This window comes from Onychomys torridus, chromosome 4 (assembly GCF_903995425.1).
Source record: "Onychomys torridus chromosome 4, mOncTor1.1, whole genome shotgun sequence".
Classification (NCBI taxonomy): Eukaryota; Metazoa; Chordata; class Mammalia; order Rodentia; family Cricetidae; genus Onychomys; species Onychomys torridus.
Window position 1 is genome coordinate 45,534,107 of NC_050446.1, and position 16,638 is coordinate 45,550,744.

The window sequence follows — 16,638 nt, forward strand, 5'->3', positions numbered from 1 at the left end:
TGCTTTCTGTGGGAATTCTGCAATAGCAAAGGAAAAACTAACACTCTGGAATCCTGAGTGTGTGGATAAGTGTTGGCAACTACTTAGAGAATTTTTACTGTTAAAGGCAATAGGAAAAAGAAAAGAAAAGGAACTGGGCAGTGGTGGCGCATGCCTTTAATCCCAACATTTGAGCAGCAGAAGCAGGTGGATCTCTGTGAGTTTGAAGCCTGCCTCGTCAACAAAGCAAGTTCCAGGATGACTATGACTATACAAAGAAATCCTGTCTTGAAAAACAAACAAACAAATAAACAAATAAATAAAAGGAAGGGAAGGGAAGGGAAGGGTAAGGAAAGGAAAAAGGAAAGGAAAGGAAAGGAAAGGAAAAAGGAAAGGGAAGGGAAGGGAAGGGAAGGGAAGGAAGGAATAAAGACAAAAGGTGAAACTTAATTTTCTTTTTGAAAAAATATTTTCTTTATTAAATTGTAATTATTACACATGTGTGTGTGTCTTCTGTGTCTGTGGGGGTGGGGGTGGGGTGGGGTGGGTGGGTGGGTGTGTGTGTGTAAGAAGGATGTCAGAGAGGCATCAGATCACCTAGAGAAGGATTTATAGGCAGTTGTGAGCTGCCTGATGTGGGTGCTGGGAATTGAACTCAGATACTCTGCCAGAATAGTATGTACTCTTAACCACTGAGCCATTTTAATAGGTTTATTTTTATTGTTTAAATTGTGTATATCTCTATGAGGTTGGTTATTGTGCATACTCAAAAAGGCCACAAGTGTCAGACCTTGGAGAGAGGAAGTTACAGCCAGTTGTGAGCCTGCCCCCAATGTTGGTACTGGGAACAAAATTAAGATCTTCTGAAAGAGCATTATGTGCTCTTAACTGATGAGCCATCTCTCCATCCTCTACAGTTTCTTCCACACCTCTAAAGTTGCTAATGAAAATTTTTAGAGTATGTTTCCATGCTGTTGCAATTGTCCCCAGTTGAATATATTTATCGAGTTTAATTGGATCTTCATATTTAAAGATTAGAAGATTTTATATGCTGTCTTTAGGGATTTATAGCAGAGTAAGTGTCTTTAAAAATGCTGTCCATCTGATAGAAGAGAAAGTAGGAAGAAGCCTTGACTGCATTGGCACCGAGGATCACTTCCTAAATATAACACCAGTAGCACAGACACTGAGAGAAACAATCAATCAATGGGACCTCTTGAAACTGAGAAGCTTTTGTAGGCCAAAGGACATTGTCAATAAGACAAAACAACAGCCTACAGAATGGGAAAAGATCTTCACCAAACCCACATCTGACAGAGGGCTGATATCCAGAATATACAAAGAACTCAAGAAATTAGACATCAAGATAACCAACAGTCCAATTTAAAAAATGGGCTATAGAGCGATGGGGTAGCTAGCTGGACACTTCACTGTCCAGGCTCTGTGGAACCGTTAGGCTGTTTGAGGTGGATCCAAGTCAACTCTCTGGAGCTCACAAAAACAATCATCAGTGTTGGATGGAGAGACCCAGCAATTCGTTAGGTGGGAATAAAGTAGGGCTGTCATTGGAGGGCCAGGTGCAGTGTCCCAGCATGTCTCAGACTGAATCTAAATCTCGGCACCAAATGTATTTTTTAACCAGCAGAATTCTCAACAGAAGAAGCACAAATGGCTGAAAGGCATTTAAGGAATTGCTCAACATCCTTAATCATCAGGGAAATGCAAATAAAAACGACTCCGAGATACCATATTACACCTGTCAGAATGGCTAAGATCAAAAACACTGAAGACAGCTTATGCTGGAGAGGATGGGAAGAGCAAGGGAAACACTCCTACACTGTTGGTGGGAATGCAAACTTCTACAATCACTTTGGAAATCAATATGGCAAATTCCTAGAAAATTGGGACTCAATCTCCCTCAAGACCAGCTATACCACTCTTGGGCATATACCCAAGGAATGTTCAATAATACCACAAGATCACATGCTCAACTATGTTCATATTAGCATTGTTTGTAATAGCCAGAACCTGGAAACAACCTAGATGCCCTTCAACTGAAGAATGGATAAAGAAAATGTGGTATATTTACACAATGGAATACTACTCAGCAGAGAAAATGACATCATGAGGTTTGCAGGCAAATGGATGGGACTAGAAAAAAATCATCCTGAGTAAGGCAACCCAGACTCAGAAAGACAAACATGGTATATACTCACTCATAAGTGGATACTAGATGTAAAGCAAAGGATAACCAGACTGCAACTTAGAACTCCATAGAGGCTACCTAGTAAAGAAGACCCTAAGAAAGACACAGGGATCACCCAATGACAGAGAAATGGATGAGATCTACATGAGCAAACTGGACGTGATGGTGGGTAATGGAGGGCAAGGTTGGGGGAAAGACAGCTTAGGGGAATGGGAGGTCCCAGCTGGATCAGGAAAGGGTGGGAGAACAAGGAAAGAGATACCATGATAAATGAAGACACTATGGGAATAGGAAGAAGCAGAGTGCTAGAGAGGTCCCCAGAAATCTACAAAGATACCTTCACAATTGACTACTGGCAATGGTCGAGAGAAAGCCCGAGCTGACCTACTCTGGTGATCAGATGGTCAAACACCCTAACTGTCATGATAGAACTCTTATTCAGTGAATGATGGAAGCAGATGCAGAGATCCAAGGCCAAGACTCAGGTAGAGCTCCTGGAGTCCAATTGGAGAGAGAGAGGATGGATTGTATGAGCAAGAAAGTATTAAGACCATAATCAGAAAAAGAACAGGGACAAATAGCCAAACTAGTGGAAACACATGAACTATGAACCAATAACTGAGGAGCCCCCATGGAACTGGATCAGGACCTCTGGATAAGTGAGACAGTTGATTAGCTTGAACTATCTAGGAAGCCCCCAGGCAGTGGGACTGGGACCTGTCCTTGATGCATGAGCTGGCTTCTTGAAACCTAGGGCCTATGCTGAGACATTTTCCTCAGCCTTGGTGTAGGGAGGAGGAGACTGGACCTGCCTCCACTGAATCTACCAGACTGAGCTGAATCCCCAGGGGAGACCTTGCCTTGGAAGAGGTGGGAATGAGGGGTGGATTGGGGGGAAAGGCTGGGGGGGCGGAAGAAAGGAGGACAGGAGAATCCATGGCTGATATGTAAAATTAAATTAATTATAAAATAAAATAATATAAAAATGCTGCTCATTCTATATTTTATGGCAATTAGCTATTCACTCTGAATTGGCTCAGAAATCCAAAAACCTAATATGTTATGTTAAAATGATTATCTAAACTTTAAACTGTCATGCACTATATTTTAATTTTTTATGTAATAAAACCATGCAAATGCATGAGTCACAGTAAATACATCTTAATAATTCATTTATCCCTTTGCCAGAATCACCATAGCTATGTTCCTATCATTTCATAGGGTATTATGAAATATCATATATGTCAATCTAATTAATAGCTACTTACTTTCTGCAGAAAAGATAAAGAACTCATAATTGTTTAATGCAAAAGTCATGTGGCATGGGTTGTTGCTTTTAAATTATGAAGTTCTAAAATACAATATCCTTATTTCCTTTTATTAATAGTTTTATTGTCATACATCACACATTCAATTAATATTTGTTTAATGCAGGCATAAATAGTTGAAAAGACCAATACACTTGTTCAGAAATGTCTTTAGAAACATAAACCATTTATTGAATGTAAATTTCCAAAATTGCCTATATCTCTAGTCTTTTTTAATTTTTTAAATATTTGGAAAGTGGAAAATTACAATTATAACCAGAAATGCAACTGTACTATAAATTTACCCACGAATGTTTCAATTGAAATGTTTGAAGACAGATACAATGTTCATAAATAATAAGGAACGCGTGCAGCCAGCACTCCTGGGTTTGAGATGGTCTGCCACTGACAAGATTTGTGCACTTAGTGAAGTGCTGTGGACTTCCTTCTAGTCCTTCTGTCAATAAGATACTGGCATTTGTCACACATAATTTTTATGAGAATTAAACTGAATTTAGAGGGCAGTGGGGGTCCCAAACAAGTTAACTCATATCTTCACCATGAGCAGATTGACCTTCTTGGAGAATTTACATATTATTCTGCAATAGGTGTTAATATCCATAAGGATTTATTTCTATAGAAAGAGAATAACAAAAGTCAACATATTTCTTTTCATAAAATAATACTAGTAATATCATATATTCTTGTTGCATTCACTGTCAGAAAGTTTGCTCAGAATTTCATTATCTGGATAGTTCTAGTGATGTCTTTTTTTTCCTCACTAATACTGCTTTCTATTTTAACTGAACTTCCCTTGTGGGAGCTTATCATATTTTAAATAATTTATGAATTTTTGAGTAGGAGAAATCACAAATTCATGGGTTTTCTATAAATACAATAGTTTTTAATATTATCTGTGCTTTTCATATTTAAATATTGAGCAGAAACTTCTGTCTTCTTTGTAGGCTGAATAAGAAACCATGTGATGAAAAGAATAAGGTACTGTAAAAACAAATTTAAAACAGTATTTTACTCAAAATAATTTACAAAGGAAGTGATACGTTATAAAATATGTGTGAAATACATCATAAAGACTAAAGTGAAAATATCTAGAACTTTTTGTTATCTGTTGAAATTTATGTTGAAGCAGTGAGTGACAAAGACTAGCCATGATAATCTTTCAAAAACTCTGTTCCCTTCATATCTACAAGAAATTCTAATCATAAAGATGCATAATATATTAATACATTTGCCATATAGTATAAGCATTTGAGGATGTTTCTGATATTGTATGGTTTATTTTGAAGGCCGTAAAACACATGGATGCTATGGATGATCACCAGTTATCCGAATCAGTCTCTGAGAATGATGATTTACCTGATTATGACAATATATTGATGATAGTTGACCAACTTCAAATGAACTATAAAGGTAAGACCCCCGCATAAATGTAATGCCGTTAATATTAATGCTGAGGCAATCTTAAAGTCAGAATTTGGGCTTGTCCATAGAGGACTTTTAGCTGTCTAGATTTTTGGTTTAATGTGAGACATAAAAATGCAGGTTAACCTACTATTTTCTCTGCACATTTTTGAAAAGGTTGACTTTTCACTAAGTCATTTTTTTGGAAACTGTATTAGAACTAAGGAGTCTATATCAGGTTGGGGCCATTTCTGGAGCCACTTTCTATTCTTTCTATTGTGTGTCTCTATTGTGAAAGTTACTATGGCTTTGTAGCGTAACTATAAGTCAGCATTAACACTGTTCCTTGGGATTACTTTGGCAATTTGTATTCCTTCTGAATTCTAACTTTTTTTCTCATTCTGTTAAAAATTTCATTGAGATTTAGGAAAAACTGTACTACTTTATAAGTCATTTCCAGAAATATATTTGTTTTATAAATTCTAATATTCTGTGAGTACAAGCCTTCTCTTCCTCTCCTGGTGTCTTTTCCAACTTGTGTCTTTTCAGTGAGAAAATTAATTTTTTTAACAATTGCCACATTTTGTCTGTAGCTGATTTGTCTGCAGCTACAGTGTATACAATTTTAAATGAGTTAACACATTTTCAATATAATTCTACCCCCTCTTTTTGCTCACCCTCGCTGCAATTCTGTCCAAAACAGGGAGGGTTAAGAAATGCATTAATCTAGGGGTATAATTATAAGTTCTTAGGAGTAGATTTAATGTTATGTCCAGTTAGTAGAAAAGCCTGTGGCCTTTCTAGCCACAGCTTCTTGGCACAGGAATGATACCTGATGCAAATTTCATTTTGTGGAGTAAGGGTTAAAGCCAATCAGAGTGTGGTTGGTTACTCCCATGATATAAATTGATGCCACTAGTGCACAACAGGCAATATCTTACTAGGTCAGGTGCTGTTTGTAGCTCTTGGGGTTCACAGCTGGGTAAGATTGGTGATTTTCTCCCTGGATGCATGCATGTTACCTTCCAGCACTATGAAAATGAGCCAGTATGCATTAATCTGTCAGACTAGTAACAGCTTAATGGGCCTAAACTCTATGATTCAACTTCATGGAGTCTTCAGCAATAGGATCTTACTGCCAAATTCTTCAGGACAATCATAGCATTGGCAATAACTTGTAATGTTTTGTGGTCTGTGGGACTTCATTGGCCAACAGTTCCAAAAGAGTGAATCCATTCCTGTCACTGGGCTTCTTATTTGTTAACCTTCAGTGCCTTGTGGGGGCACTGTTGTTCTGTTAAAAGGTTAACTCCATTTTAACATAGTCTCTCTTTCTCTCACTCTCCCCCCTCCATACACACATACATACACCACACACACACACACACACACACACACACACACACACACATACATATGCATGGGTGTGTTAAACTTCTATAGTGGCAGATATTTCCATATGAAATTTTAATAATGTCTAGTGTTTTTATTTACTCCCTATATTATACCATCTACCCTGCCCTCTCACTTTCCATCCTAATTTAACCTTTCCAGTTTCCATTAATCCTCTTTAACCCTTGATACCCCTGCTTTCTATCTGCTCACCTTGAAGGATCCTCCACCCACCATGGCTCCTCATTAATCTCTTGACTTCTCTGGACATTTCAAATTAAACATGTATATTTGAAGAATCAAAGCAAATATTCATGAATGAGACAAAATATATTTGTAGGTCTGGGTTATCTCACTCAGAGTGATTATTTCCAACTTCATCCATTTTCTTATGTATTGCATAATTTTGTTTTTCTTAACAGTTGAACAATATACCATTTACCACATTTTGATTATCCATTAATTAGTTGATGGACATCTTTCCATTGTCTAGCTATTATGAATAAACAGCAATGAACATTGATAATACCATATCTCTATTGTAGGATATAGAATATTATGAGTATATGCCAAGAATGGTATAGCTGGATCATGTGGGAGATCCACTTTTAATTTTTTTTATTTCAAATTTTATTTTTATACGGATATTTATGTTTCAGTTTTACATATCAGCCATGGGTTCCCCTGTCCTCCCCCTTCCCGCCCCCGCCCCTGCCTCCGCCCCAGCCCCTCCCCCCCCATTCCCATCTCCTCCAGGGCAAACACTCCCCTGGTGATTCAGCTCAACCTCATAGATTCAGATTGCACTGAATCTGTAGATTGCTTTTGGTAAGATCACCATTTTTACTATGTTAATCCTGCCTGTCCATGAGCATGGGAGATCTTTCCATTTTCTGACATCTTCAATTTTTTTTTCAGGGACTTAAAGTTCTGGTCATATAGGTCCTTCACTTGCTTAGTTAGAGTAACCCCAAGGTATTTTATATCATTTGTGGCTATTGTAAAGGGTGATGTATCTCTGATTTCCTTCTCAGCCTGTTTGTCTATTGTATATAGGAGGGCTACTGAATTTTTTGAATTCATCTTGTATCCTGCTATACTGCTGAAGGTGTTTATAGGCTGTATCATTTCCTTCGTTGAATTTTTGGGGTCATTCATGTATATTACCATGTCTTCTGCAAATAAGGAAAGCTTGACTTCTTCCTTTCCAATTTGTATCCCCTTTATCTCCTTATGTTGTCTTATAGCTGTGGCTAGAACTTCAAGTACTATATTGAATAAGTATGGGGAGAGGGGACAGCCTTGCCTTGTTCCTGATTTTAGTGGTATTGCTTTGTGTTTCTCTCCATTTAATTTGATGTTGGCTGTTGGCTTGCTGTAGATTGCCTTTATTATGTTTAGGTATGTTCCCTGTATTCCTGATCGCTCCAAGACTTTTATCATGAAGGGGTGTTGGATTTTGTCAAATGCCTTTTCTGCATCTAGTGAGATGATCATGTGGTTTTTTTCTTTGAGTTTATTTATATGGTGTATTACATTGACGGACTTTTGTATGTTGAACCACCTTTGTATCCCTGAGATGAAGCCTACTTGATCATGGTGGATAATTGTTTTGATGTGTTCTTAGAGTCTGTTTGCCAGTATTTTATTGAGTATTTTTGCATCAATGTTCATGAGGGAGATTGATCTGTAATTCTCTTTCTTTGTTGCATCTTTGTTTGGTTTAGGAATCAGAGTAATTATAGCCACATAGAAGAAGTTTGGTAATATTCCTTCTGCTTCTATTGTGTGGAACAATTTAAAGAGTATTGGTATTGTCTTCTTTGAAGATCTGGTAGAATTCTGCACTGGGCTTTTGTTGGTTGGGAGACTTTTAATGACTGATTCTATTTCCTTAGGGGTTATTGGACTATTTAAATGGTTTATCTGGTCTTGATTTAACTTAGATATGTGGTACCTATCCAGAAAATATCCATTTCTTTTAGAATTTCCAGTTTTGTGGAGTAGAGGTTTTTGAAGTATGACCTGATGATTCTCTGGATTTCCTCATTGTCTGTTGTTTTGTCCCCCTTTTCATTTCTGATTTTGTTAATTTGGATGCTCTCTCTCTGTCTTTTGGTTAGTTTGGATAAGGGCTTGTATATCTTATTGATCTTCTCAAAGAACCAACTCTTTGTTTCACTAATCCTTTGTATTGTTCTCTTTATTTCTATTTTATTGATTTCAGCTCTCAATTTGATAATTTCCTGGCGTCTGTTCCTCCTGGGAGACTTTGCTTCTTCCTGTTCAAGGGCTTTCAGGTGTGCTGTCAAGTCACTAGTGTGAGTTCTCCAGCTTCTTTATGTGAGCATTTAGTGCTATGAATTTCCCTCTTAGTGCTTTCATAGTATCCCATAAGTTTGGGTATGCAGTGTATTCATTTTCATTGATCTCTAGGAAGTCTTTAATTTCTTTCTTTATTTCTTCCTTAACCCATTGGTGATTCAGTTGAGCATTATTCAGTTTCCATGAGATTGTAGGATTTCTGTAGGTTTTTTTTGTTGTTGAAATCTAACTTTAAACCATAGTGGTCCACTAGAACACAGGAGGTTATTCCAATTGTTTTGTATCTGTTGAGATTTGCTTTGTGGCCAAGTATGTGGTCGATTTTAGAGAAGGTTCCATGGGGTGCTGAGAAGAAGGTATATTCTTTTTTGTTTGGGTGGAATGTTCTGTAGATGTTGATTAAGTCCATTTGAGCCATAACATCAGTTAAGACCATTATGTCTCTATTAAGTTTCAATTTGGCCAATCTGTCCAGAGGTGAAAGTGGGGTGTTGAAGTCTCCCACTATTAATGTGTGGGGTTTTATATGTGATTTAAGCTTTAGTAATGTTTCTTTTACATATGCGGGTGCCCTTGTGTTGGGGCATAAATATTCAGAATTGAGACTTCATCTTGGTGGATCTTTCCTGCGATGAGTATGTAATGTCCTTCATGATCTATTCTGATGGATTTTAGTTTGAAGTCTATTTGCTGGATATTAGGATGGCTTCACCAGCTTGTCTCTTAAGGCCATTTGATTGGAAAGTCTTTTCCCAGCCTTTTATTCTTAGGTAGTGTCTATCTTTGAATTTGAGGTGTGTTTCTTGTATGCAGCAGAAAGATGGATCCTGTTTTCATATCCATTCTGTTAGTCTGCGTCTTTTTATAGGTGAATTAATCCCACTGATATTACGGGATATTAATGACTAGTGATTGTTCATTCCTGTTATTATTTTTTGTTTTTCTTTTTCTTTTTTTTTTTTTTTAGTTTTGGTGGTAGTGTGCCTGTACTTCTCTTCTTTGGGGTTTACTGCTGTGGTATTATCTATTGTTGTTGAGGGTGTATCTGACTTCCTTAGGTTGGAATTTTTCTTCTAGTACTTTCTGTAGGGCTGGGTTTGTGGATTAGTATTGTGTAAATCTGGCTTTGTCTTGGAATGTCTTGTTCACTCCATTTATGATGATTGAAAGTTTTGCTGGGTGTATTAGTCTAGGCTGGCATCCATAGTCTCTTAGTGTCTGCATTGTATCTGTCTAGGTCCTTCTGGCTTTCAAAGTCTCCATTGAGAAACAGGGTGTTATTCTGATGGGTTTGCCTTTATAAGTAAGTCACTTGGCCTTTTTCCTTTGCTGCTCTTAATATTCTTTCTTTATTCTGTACATTTAGTTGTTTAATTATTATGTGGCAAGGGGACTTTTGGGGGGGTCTAGTCTGTTTGGTGTTCTATAGGCTTCTTGTATCTTCATAGGCATTTCCTTCTTTAAGTTGGGAAAGTTTTCTTCTATGATCTTGTTAAATATATTTTCTATGCCTTTGAGTTGGTATTGTTCTCCTTCCTCTATCCCTATTATTCATAGGTTTGCTATTCTCATGGTGTCCCAAATTTCTTGGACATTTTGGGTCATGACTTTGTTGGCTTTAGTGTTTTCTTTGACTGATGAAATATATTTCTTCTAATGTATCTTCAACACCAGAGATCCTCTCTTCCATCTCTTCAATTATGTTTGTTATACCTACATCTGAAGTTCCTGTTCGTTTACTCAGATTTTCTATTTCCACCAATCCCTCTACTTGCGTCTTCTTCATTTTTTTCTATTTCCCTTTTCAGGTCTTGGACTGTTTCCCTCATCTGTTTCATTGCTTTTTCATGATTTTCTTTCAGGGACTTATTGTTTTCTTTGGCTTTATTTGTCCTTTCCTATAGTTTTTTATAGCACTCTTCCCATTTTTTTGTTTGTCTGTTCCTCCACTTTATTTTTGATTTCTTCTATATAAGGCTCTAGCTGCTTCATGATGTTATTTATAAGGTTTTTTCTTCTGTTTCTTCCATTTTGTGATGTTCAGGTCTCCTGTTGGAGGAGGGCTAGGTTCTGGTGATGCTGTATTGCTCTTTATTCTGTTGTATATACCTTCTGCCTTGACATCTGCCCATCTCCTTAAGGATTCATTTTTGGTCTTATCGGCGCACTTGGTCCAGACAGAGCTGACAGATTTAGGGAGCCACTCTCTGGTCCAGATGGAAGCTCTGGGCTGAATGGGACCAGCAAAGGGCACTGGATTCCCTGGAACTGGAGTTACACATGGTTGCTAGTTGCTATATGGATGTTGGGACTTGAACCTGGAATCCTTCAAAGAGCAGCAAATGTGTTAACCACTGACCCATCTCTCTAGCCCTGTGTCCAATTTCTCACTTGGGTTGTTGATGCTCTTGAATTTTTTTAGTTCTTTATATAGTCTAGATAATAAAAATTTGTTAATTATATAACTGGTAAACATTTTTTCCCATCCAGTGGGATCCTTTCTGGCTCAAACAATAGTGTCTTTGGTGTACAGAACCTTTTTAGCTTTTTAGGTCATATTTATTAGTTTTGATTTTAATGCTTGAGCTACCACAGTTCTGTTTGGAAAAGTCCTTTATTCCAATAAGTTCAAGCACATCCCCTCCTTTCATCTGTATCAGATTCAGGGTATCATCTCTTATGTTGAGACCTTTGATCCATTTGGAGTTGAATGTTGTACAGGGGAGAGATGAAGATCAAATTTCATTCCTCTAAGTGCAGTTATCCTGTTTGATCAGCACCAGTTTATTCTTACGTATTGGCCTGCATGACTTTTCATGCCAAGGAACCTAGACATTAGTAAGGAGACTTATTTACTTGTTATGGATAAACATTCCCCATACCTGAAGTACATTGTCTCAGAATTTATTGGATGTATTTTGCTTGTTTTCACTTTTCAGTATTTTTGTTTATTCCTTCATGATTTCACACATGTGTATAATATATTTTGATGATAGTCACCTCCTTTGTACATCTTTATCCTCCCCCAACTTCCTCGGAACCTCTACTCCCAACAAGTTTCCTGTCTATTTTCATATCCTTTTTATAAAATCTACTATGTTTAATTAGGTTTGCCTAAATAAACATGGATGTGGGGGTTATCTACTAAAACATGGGGCAACATTCTAGTAGCTACACCCCTGCAGGAAAACGACTCCTCCCTTCCACCAGTAGGGCCATGTAAGTACCTTCCTCACCCATGATTAAATGTTGCCATACTCAACCTTGTGCAAATCTTTGCAGTTAACCACAGCTGCTGTGAATTTCTGACTACAATGGGCATTTAACATCACAGTTCCCATATTTTAGCTCTCTCATTCTTTGTAGTATTTCATTTTTGTGTGTAACAGCACTCTAATCAGAGTCTATTTCTCCTCCTTGCCCAGAAGGATATTGCAACAAAGTCCAAGCCCACGGTCTCGATTGGCTCATATCTTCTTCACCTTCTGAACAGACATTTACTGCTCACACTTTGATTCACAGTGTGGCAGTCTCTTCCTGTGGGAAATCTTCCTGGGCATAATGCAAAAAGATACTCTGGTATACCAGATACCCCAGGACTCTGCTTTGGTATAGCATCCATCTACATTCATAATGGTCATTTTATCTGTCTTCTCCATCAGATGTAAGCTAAATAAAAGCAGTTGATTAGACAGCTTTATTTGAAAGTCTTAGTATAATGGATTCCAGACTAATTCTGTAGTCATTCAGTAGATCTTTGTTTGTCTTGAATGACAGAATATGAAAATGTACAAACCTTTGTATACAGAAAGTGCTCATGCATTTCATTTCTACCCACTCTTTTCCTGGTGTAGATTCTGGAAGATTGTTGGAAATCCAGGATGCAGTTCATTCATATAAAATGATGATAGGACGTAACCAAGGTCACTCAGAGTTACTTATAGAAAAAAGTCATAATATAAAGGACCAAGCTAGTGAAGTGCTAAAGAAGCCACAAGAAACAGAAAAGAGGAAATCACAGCTCAGATGTAAAAATGAAGAACAGCAACTAGAACACACTGATGTGGGGTATGAGTATTTACATTAAATAAGTGTGAACAGTTAGGGCAGACTACAGACTTTTAGGGAAAATTTTAAGTGCTACATTACCTTATGGACATCCTTCATGTTTATCATTTTGAGAAACATCTATTAAGTTCATTAGCCCATTTGTTGATTGAATGATTTCAGTGTGAGTGTTTAATTTTAGAATTCTATTGGGATAAAGGATTGTGTCCTTTACAAATGGGTATTTTGATATCTTCCTTTCCTGTTTTCAACCTTTTAAATGATTTCTCTTGTCTTACTTCTCTGGCTAAATCTGTGTATGTGTGTGTACATGTGTATGTGTGCGTATATAGTATATATATAATTTTAATTTGTGTACCACATAGTGCCTTTGAAGAAGCAATTGGGTTGTTTTTCCATGCTGTTTTTCTCTTAAGCAGCAATGAGAAGCTTCATTTTTCTATTAATTCTAAAAGCTCATTATTAGTATTCAAGAAAGACAATATTTTAGCAGCAGCAAAAAAAAAGTATTTGTAATTTTCAACTTTGCACTTTACTGAATAATTTAAGATATCCTTTTCTATAGTCACAGAATTGCTAGCAACAAGGACTGGTCAATTCCTTGAATAGTCCTTAATTATACTCTTTAATTATGTCCTTTGGAGAGACTGAATTCTGAAAGTAGAGATAACATTGTAAAAGAAAAGTATCTGGCAATATACAAGTCTATACAATAATAAAATAAACTTACTTTTCACCAAAATGAATTTAACGCTGTCCTGTTCAATTTACAGATTAGCTGGAAAACAAGAAGCACAACAAAGAAATGCTCATTATCTCTATGAAAAAATTAAGAAGCAATTAACTGAAAAAGAAGAGCAATATAAAAAAGAAAAACAACAACTTGAAACACGCCTTGGAGCACAAGATATGGAACTGAGGCATCTAAGAAATGATATGAATAAGGTAAATTTACTGGTGAAAATACATACTTCTAAACTTTTTTCAATAATGTGATTTATAATCTTCACTTGTTTAGTACAGGGAATCCTGTTTTGCTTAAGGATAAGAACACGATCAGGGAAATAGAGAGCTGGGAATTTTCAACATTGTACAAACACTGTAAGTCTGTGCTTGCATGAATTTGGGGCGTTTACTGCACTATTAAGCCAAACCCTGTCATATGGGCTCTGCTGTGCACACAGGCTACTCTGAGCAGAACATTGACATGTGCCATGAAAGTGTACTGTATTGTTTTAATTTTATGTCCCCTGAAAATTAAATTCAGAGATTTTCATTTATAAATTATTTATTGGAAATCTTGGCCCTCAAATTATGCTTAATATATGTTTTCCAAGTGAAGGAATGGCAAGTCAGTTGGGTTTAATCCACATAAATATTACTTTAAGTATTTTTATTGAAATAGGTCCTATCTAGATTTCAAAAGTTTTCTGGAAAAAAAAAAAGTCACCAAGCATGTTTGCCTATACCAAAGAACTGAGAGAACTTTGTTTTTTATTACATTTTCCCTAATCTTTGCTAATTTCATGTGTATGCAATGTACTTTGACATCTATCCTCACTCCTCTTTCCAACTCTCCCTAATCATATGTTCCTCCAAGCATCACATGCTTTTAGAGTTGAAGATTTATTCTATTTCTCTGTGTGTGTGTGTGTGTGTGTGTGTGTGTGTGTGTGTGTGTATACACGTATTTGTGTGTGTATCCACATTTGCATGTGGGTGAATTCGGAAACCAGAAAGGATGTCAGATCCCTTGGAGCTTAGTTACAGAGTGTTGTAAACCCACCTGACTTGGGTTCCGGGAAGCAAACTCTGGTCCTATAGAAGAGCAAGTGCTGTTAACTGCTGCACCATCTCTCTATTCCCCATGTCATTATTACTATTATTAATTATTATTATTATCACACTTAATCCAATTGCTGCTGCTCACATGTGCAAGGGAATGGGGCTATTCACTGACGCATGAACAATCTACCACTGAGTGCTACTGAAAAACAGTGAGCTGTACGTTATTGTGAATGAAAGAGGAATCTTGGCTAATGGAACTGCTGGGTGTTTGATGAAGTTCTGGGATTTACACAAGGTCACACACACTCTCATTCCTGTTCCTCTCAATGGTGTGAAACATGATACAGTGCAGCCGTGTGTAAGACCTCTTCCCTTCTCACATATTCTGCCGAAAATACCAAATTCTGTTAGAATATCTAATGGAACCATGATTCTAAAGATAATAGCAAAGGTGGGAAGTTCCTGATGTGTCCACAGCCCTCTCAATTTTTTACATAGTTTCCTAGTTCAATCTTCACTGGAGTGCATTGAGTTAAATATTACTATTTTTTTATTTTACAGATAAACAAATTGAGGTATATCAAATTAACTTCCTCTAAATATATGGCCAGTAATTACAGACCTACACACTCAGGCATTTCATCTGTGAAATTCCATGAAGCATTAGTTACCCAGTGGGAGACTGATGTATTTCACTGGTCTAGCTTTGCCAATCATATGCATGAAATTTTCAAATTACAGTTAATTAAGAGGTGTTTTGAATATAAAAATAGAAATGCTTATTACCATAATAACATCTTCTGATTTTCCCCATGATGCCAACTTTGTCAATTTGGATTTCTGAAAATTATTTCAAATGCTGACTGTGTTACTATATAGCTTGACTGCAGAACTTGGGAAGTGGACACCAGAAGAATCATGAGTTTATTGTCTGCTTGGAGTACATAGAGAGACTATCTTTAAAAAAAAAAAAAAAAAAAAAAGATTTCAAATTAGGATAATGTGTTTCAGTCTAAGACCAGGGACAACAAGCTTTCACTTAAGAGACTGGCTTTGTGAGCCATGAGGTCCTGTTGCAACAATTCACTCCACTCTGAGGAAGAGCATAAAGGGAGTGTCTTCCTATAGAAATTTAGCGTATGGACAGTTGATGAGCAGATTTGTACCTGAGTAGTTATCTGTCCTGTCTTTTCCCTTTCTGTTAGTTGCAAGAAGCACGGGATCAAGAGGCCGAGGCTGGAGACAGTGATGGGATGATTAAGGAACACCTACAAAGGTATGGTTTAAAGTAGCACATACAAATGCTTGAATGTTTTAATACACACAAGCCATGCAATAGTAGAGATATATAATCCACATGATACGTGTATCAGGTTAGGGTCTCTTCTTCCATGCAGTATGTATTTAGGGTTTTAGAAAAGGCTCAGAGTCAGTGGATGTGACATGCATAAGCTTAACATCCCGAGGTTCAATCTCCAACAAAACAAAACAAAAAAGAACTAAGGACTAATTGCTCACACCACATCTCCAGTCTTCACATTAACTATGAAACCCAGACAGAAATAAGATGCATTTGTCAAATCACCTGTCTTTCAAATATTTCATCCAAAAAACATATAATCCAGATTCAAATGCTTCTTACATTTTTGATAATTTTTTAATTAATCTCAGAATAATTGATGGAAATATACCTTTTAGGGTAGAACAAGAAATTTTCAAGTTAAAAGAAACCATCAAAAAGCAAGCAGAGACATTAGAACAACTTGAGAAAAAACTACTAAGTAAAGATAAAGGTTTGGTAAGAACTGACAGTCTGGTAAGTTCACCTTTTATTAATGTCTACTGTGCTGAATTAGAAATAGTCTTTCTCCAGGTGTTGGGCGTAGGAATATTGTAGACAACAGTAGAATTCTGATGGATGAAACTGTTTGTTGTGTTCGTGAGTTCATATTGTGACCACTAGTGCAAGCCCTTGTACTTTTAAACTAGTTGACCAAATCCATGCAGTTAACTATGTTGGTAGCAATATGTTAATAGAAAAAAATGCAATTGTTTTAAACCAAATTTTAAATACCCAATATTTCACTGTGCTCATTTAATGATAAGCACTTAGTTTTTGTTGTTGTTGTTGTTGTTTTTTACATTTTGTCC

The 16,638-nt window shown here is 36.8% G+C and overlaps 1 protein-coding gene across 1 annotated transcript in view; it reads left to right on the forward strand.

Annotated features, from left to right (window-relative positions):
* The window catches only part of LOC118581754 (ankyrin repeat domain-containing protein 26-like), a 53,580-nt gene that overhangs the window by 25,875 nt on the left and 11,067 nt on the right, over window positions 1-16,638 (forward strand). The window contains exons 7-12 of the mRNA XM_036184217.1: window positions 4,458-4,491; window positions 4,800-4,923; window positions 12,486-12,699; window positions 13,473-13,644; window positions 15,693-15,763; window positions 16,186-16,303. Of these exons, the coding sequence (XP_036040110.1) occupies window positions 4,458-4,491; window positions 4,800-4,923; window positions 12,486-12,699; window positions 13,473-13,644; window positions 15,693-15,763; window positions 16,186-16,303 (733 nt within the window). The remainder of the gene's footprint in view (window positions 1-4,457; window positions 4,492-4,799; window positions 4,924-12,485; window positions 12,700-13,472; window positions 13,645-15,692; window positions 15,764-16,185; window positions 16,304-16,638) is intronic.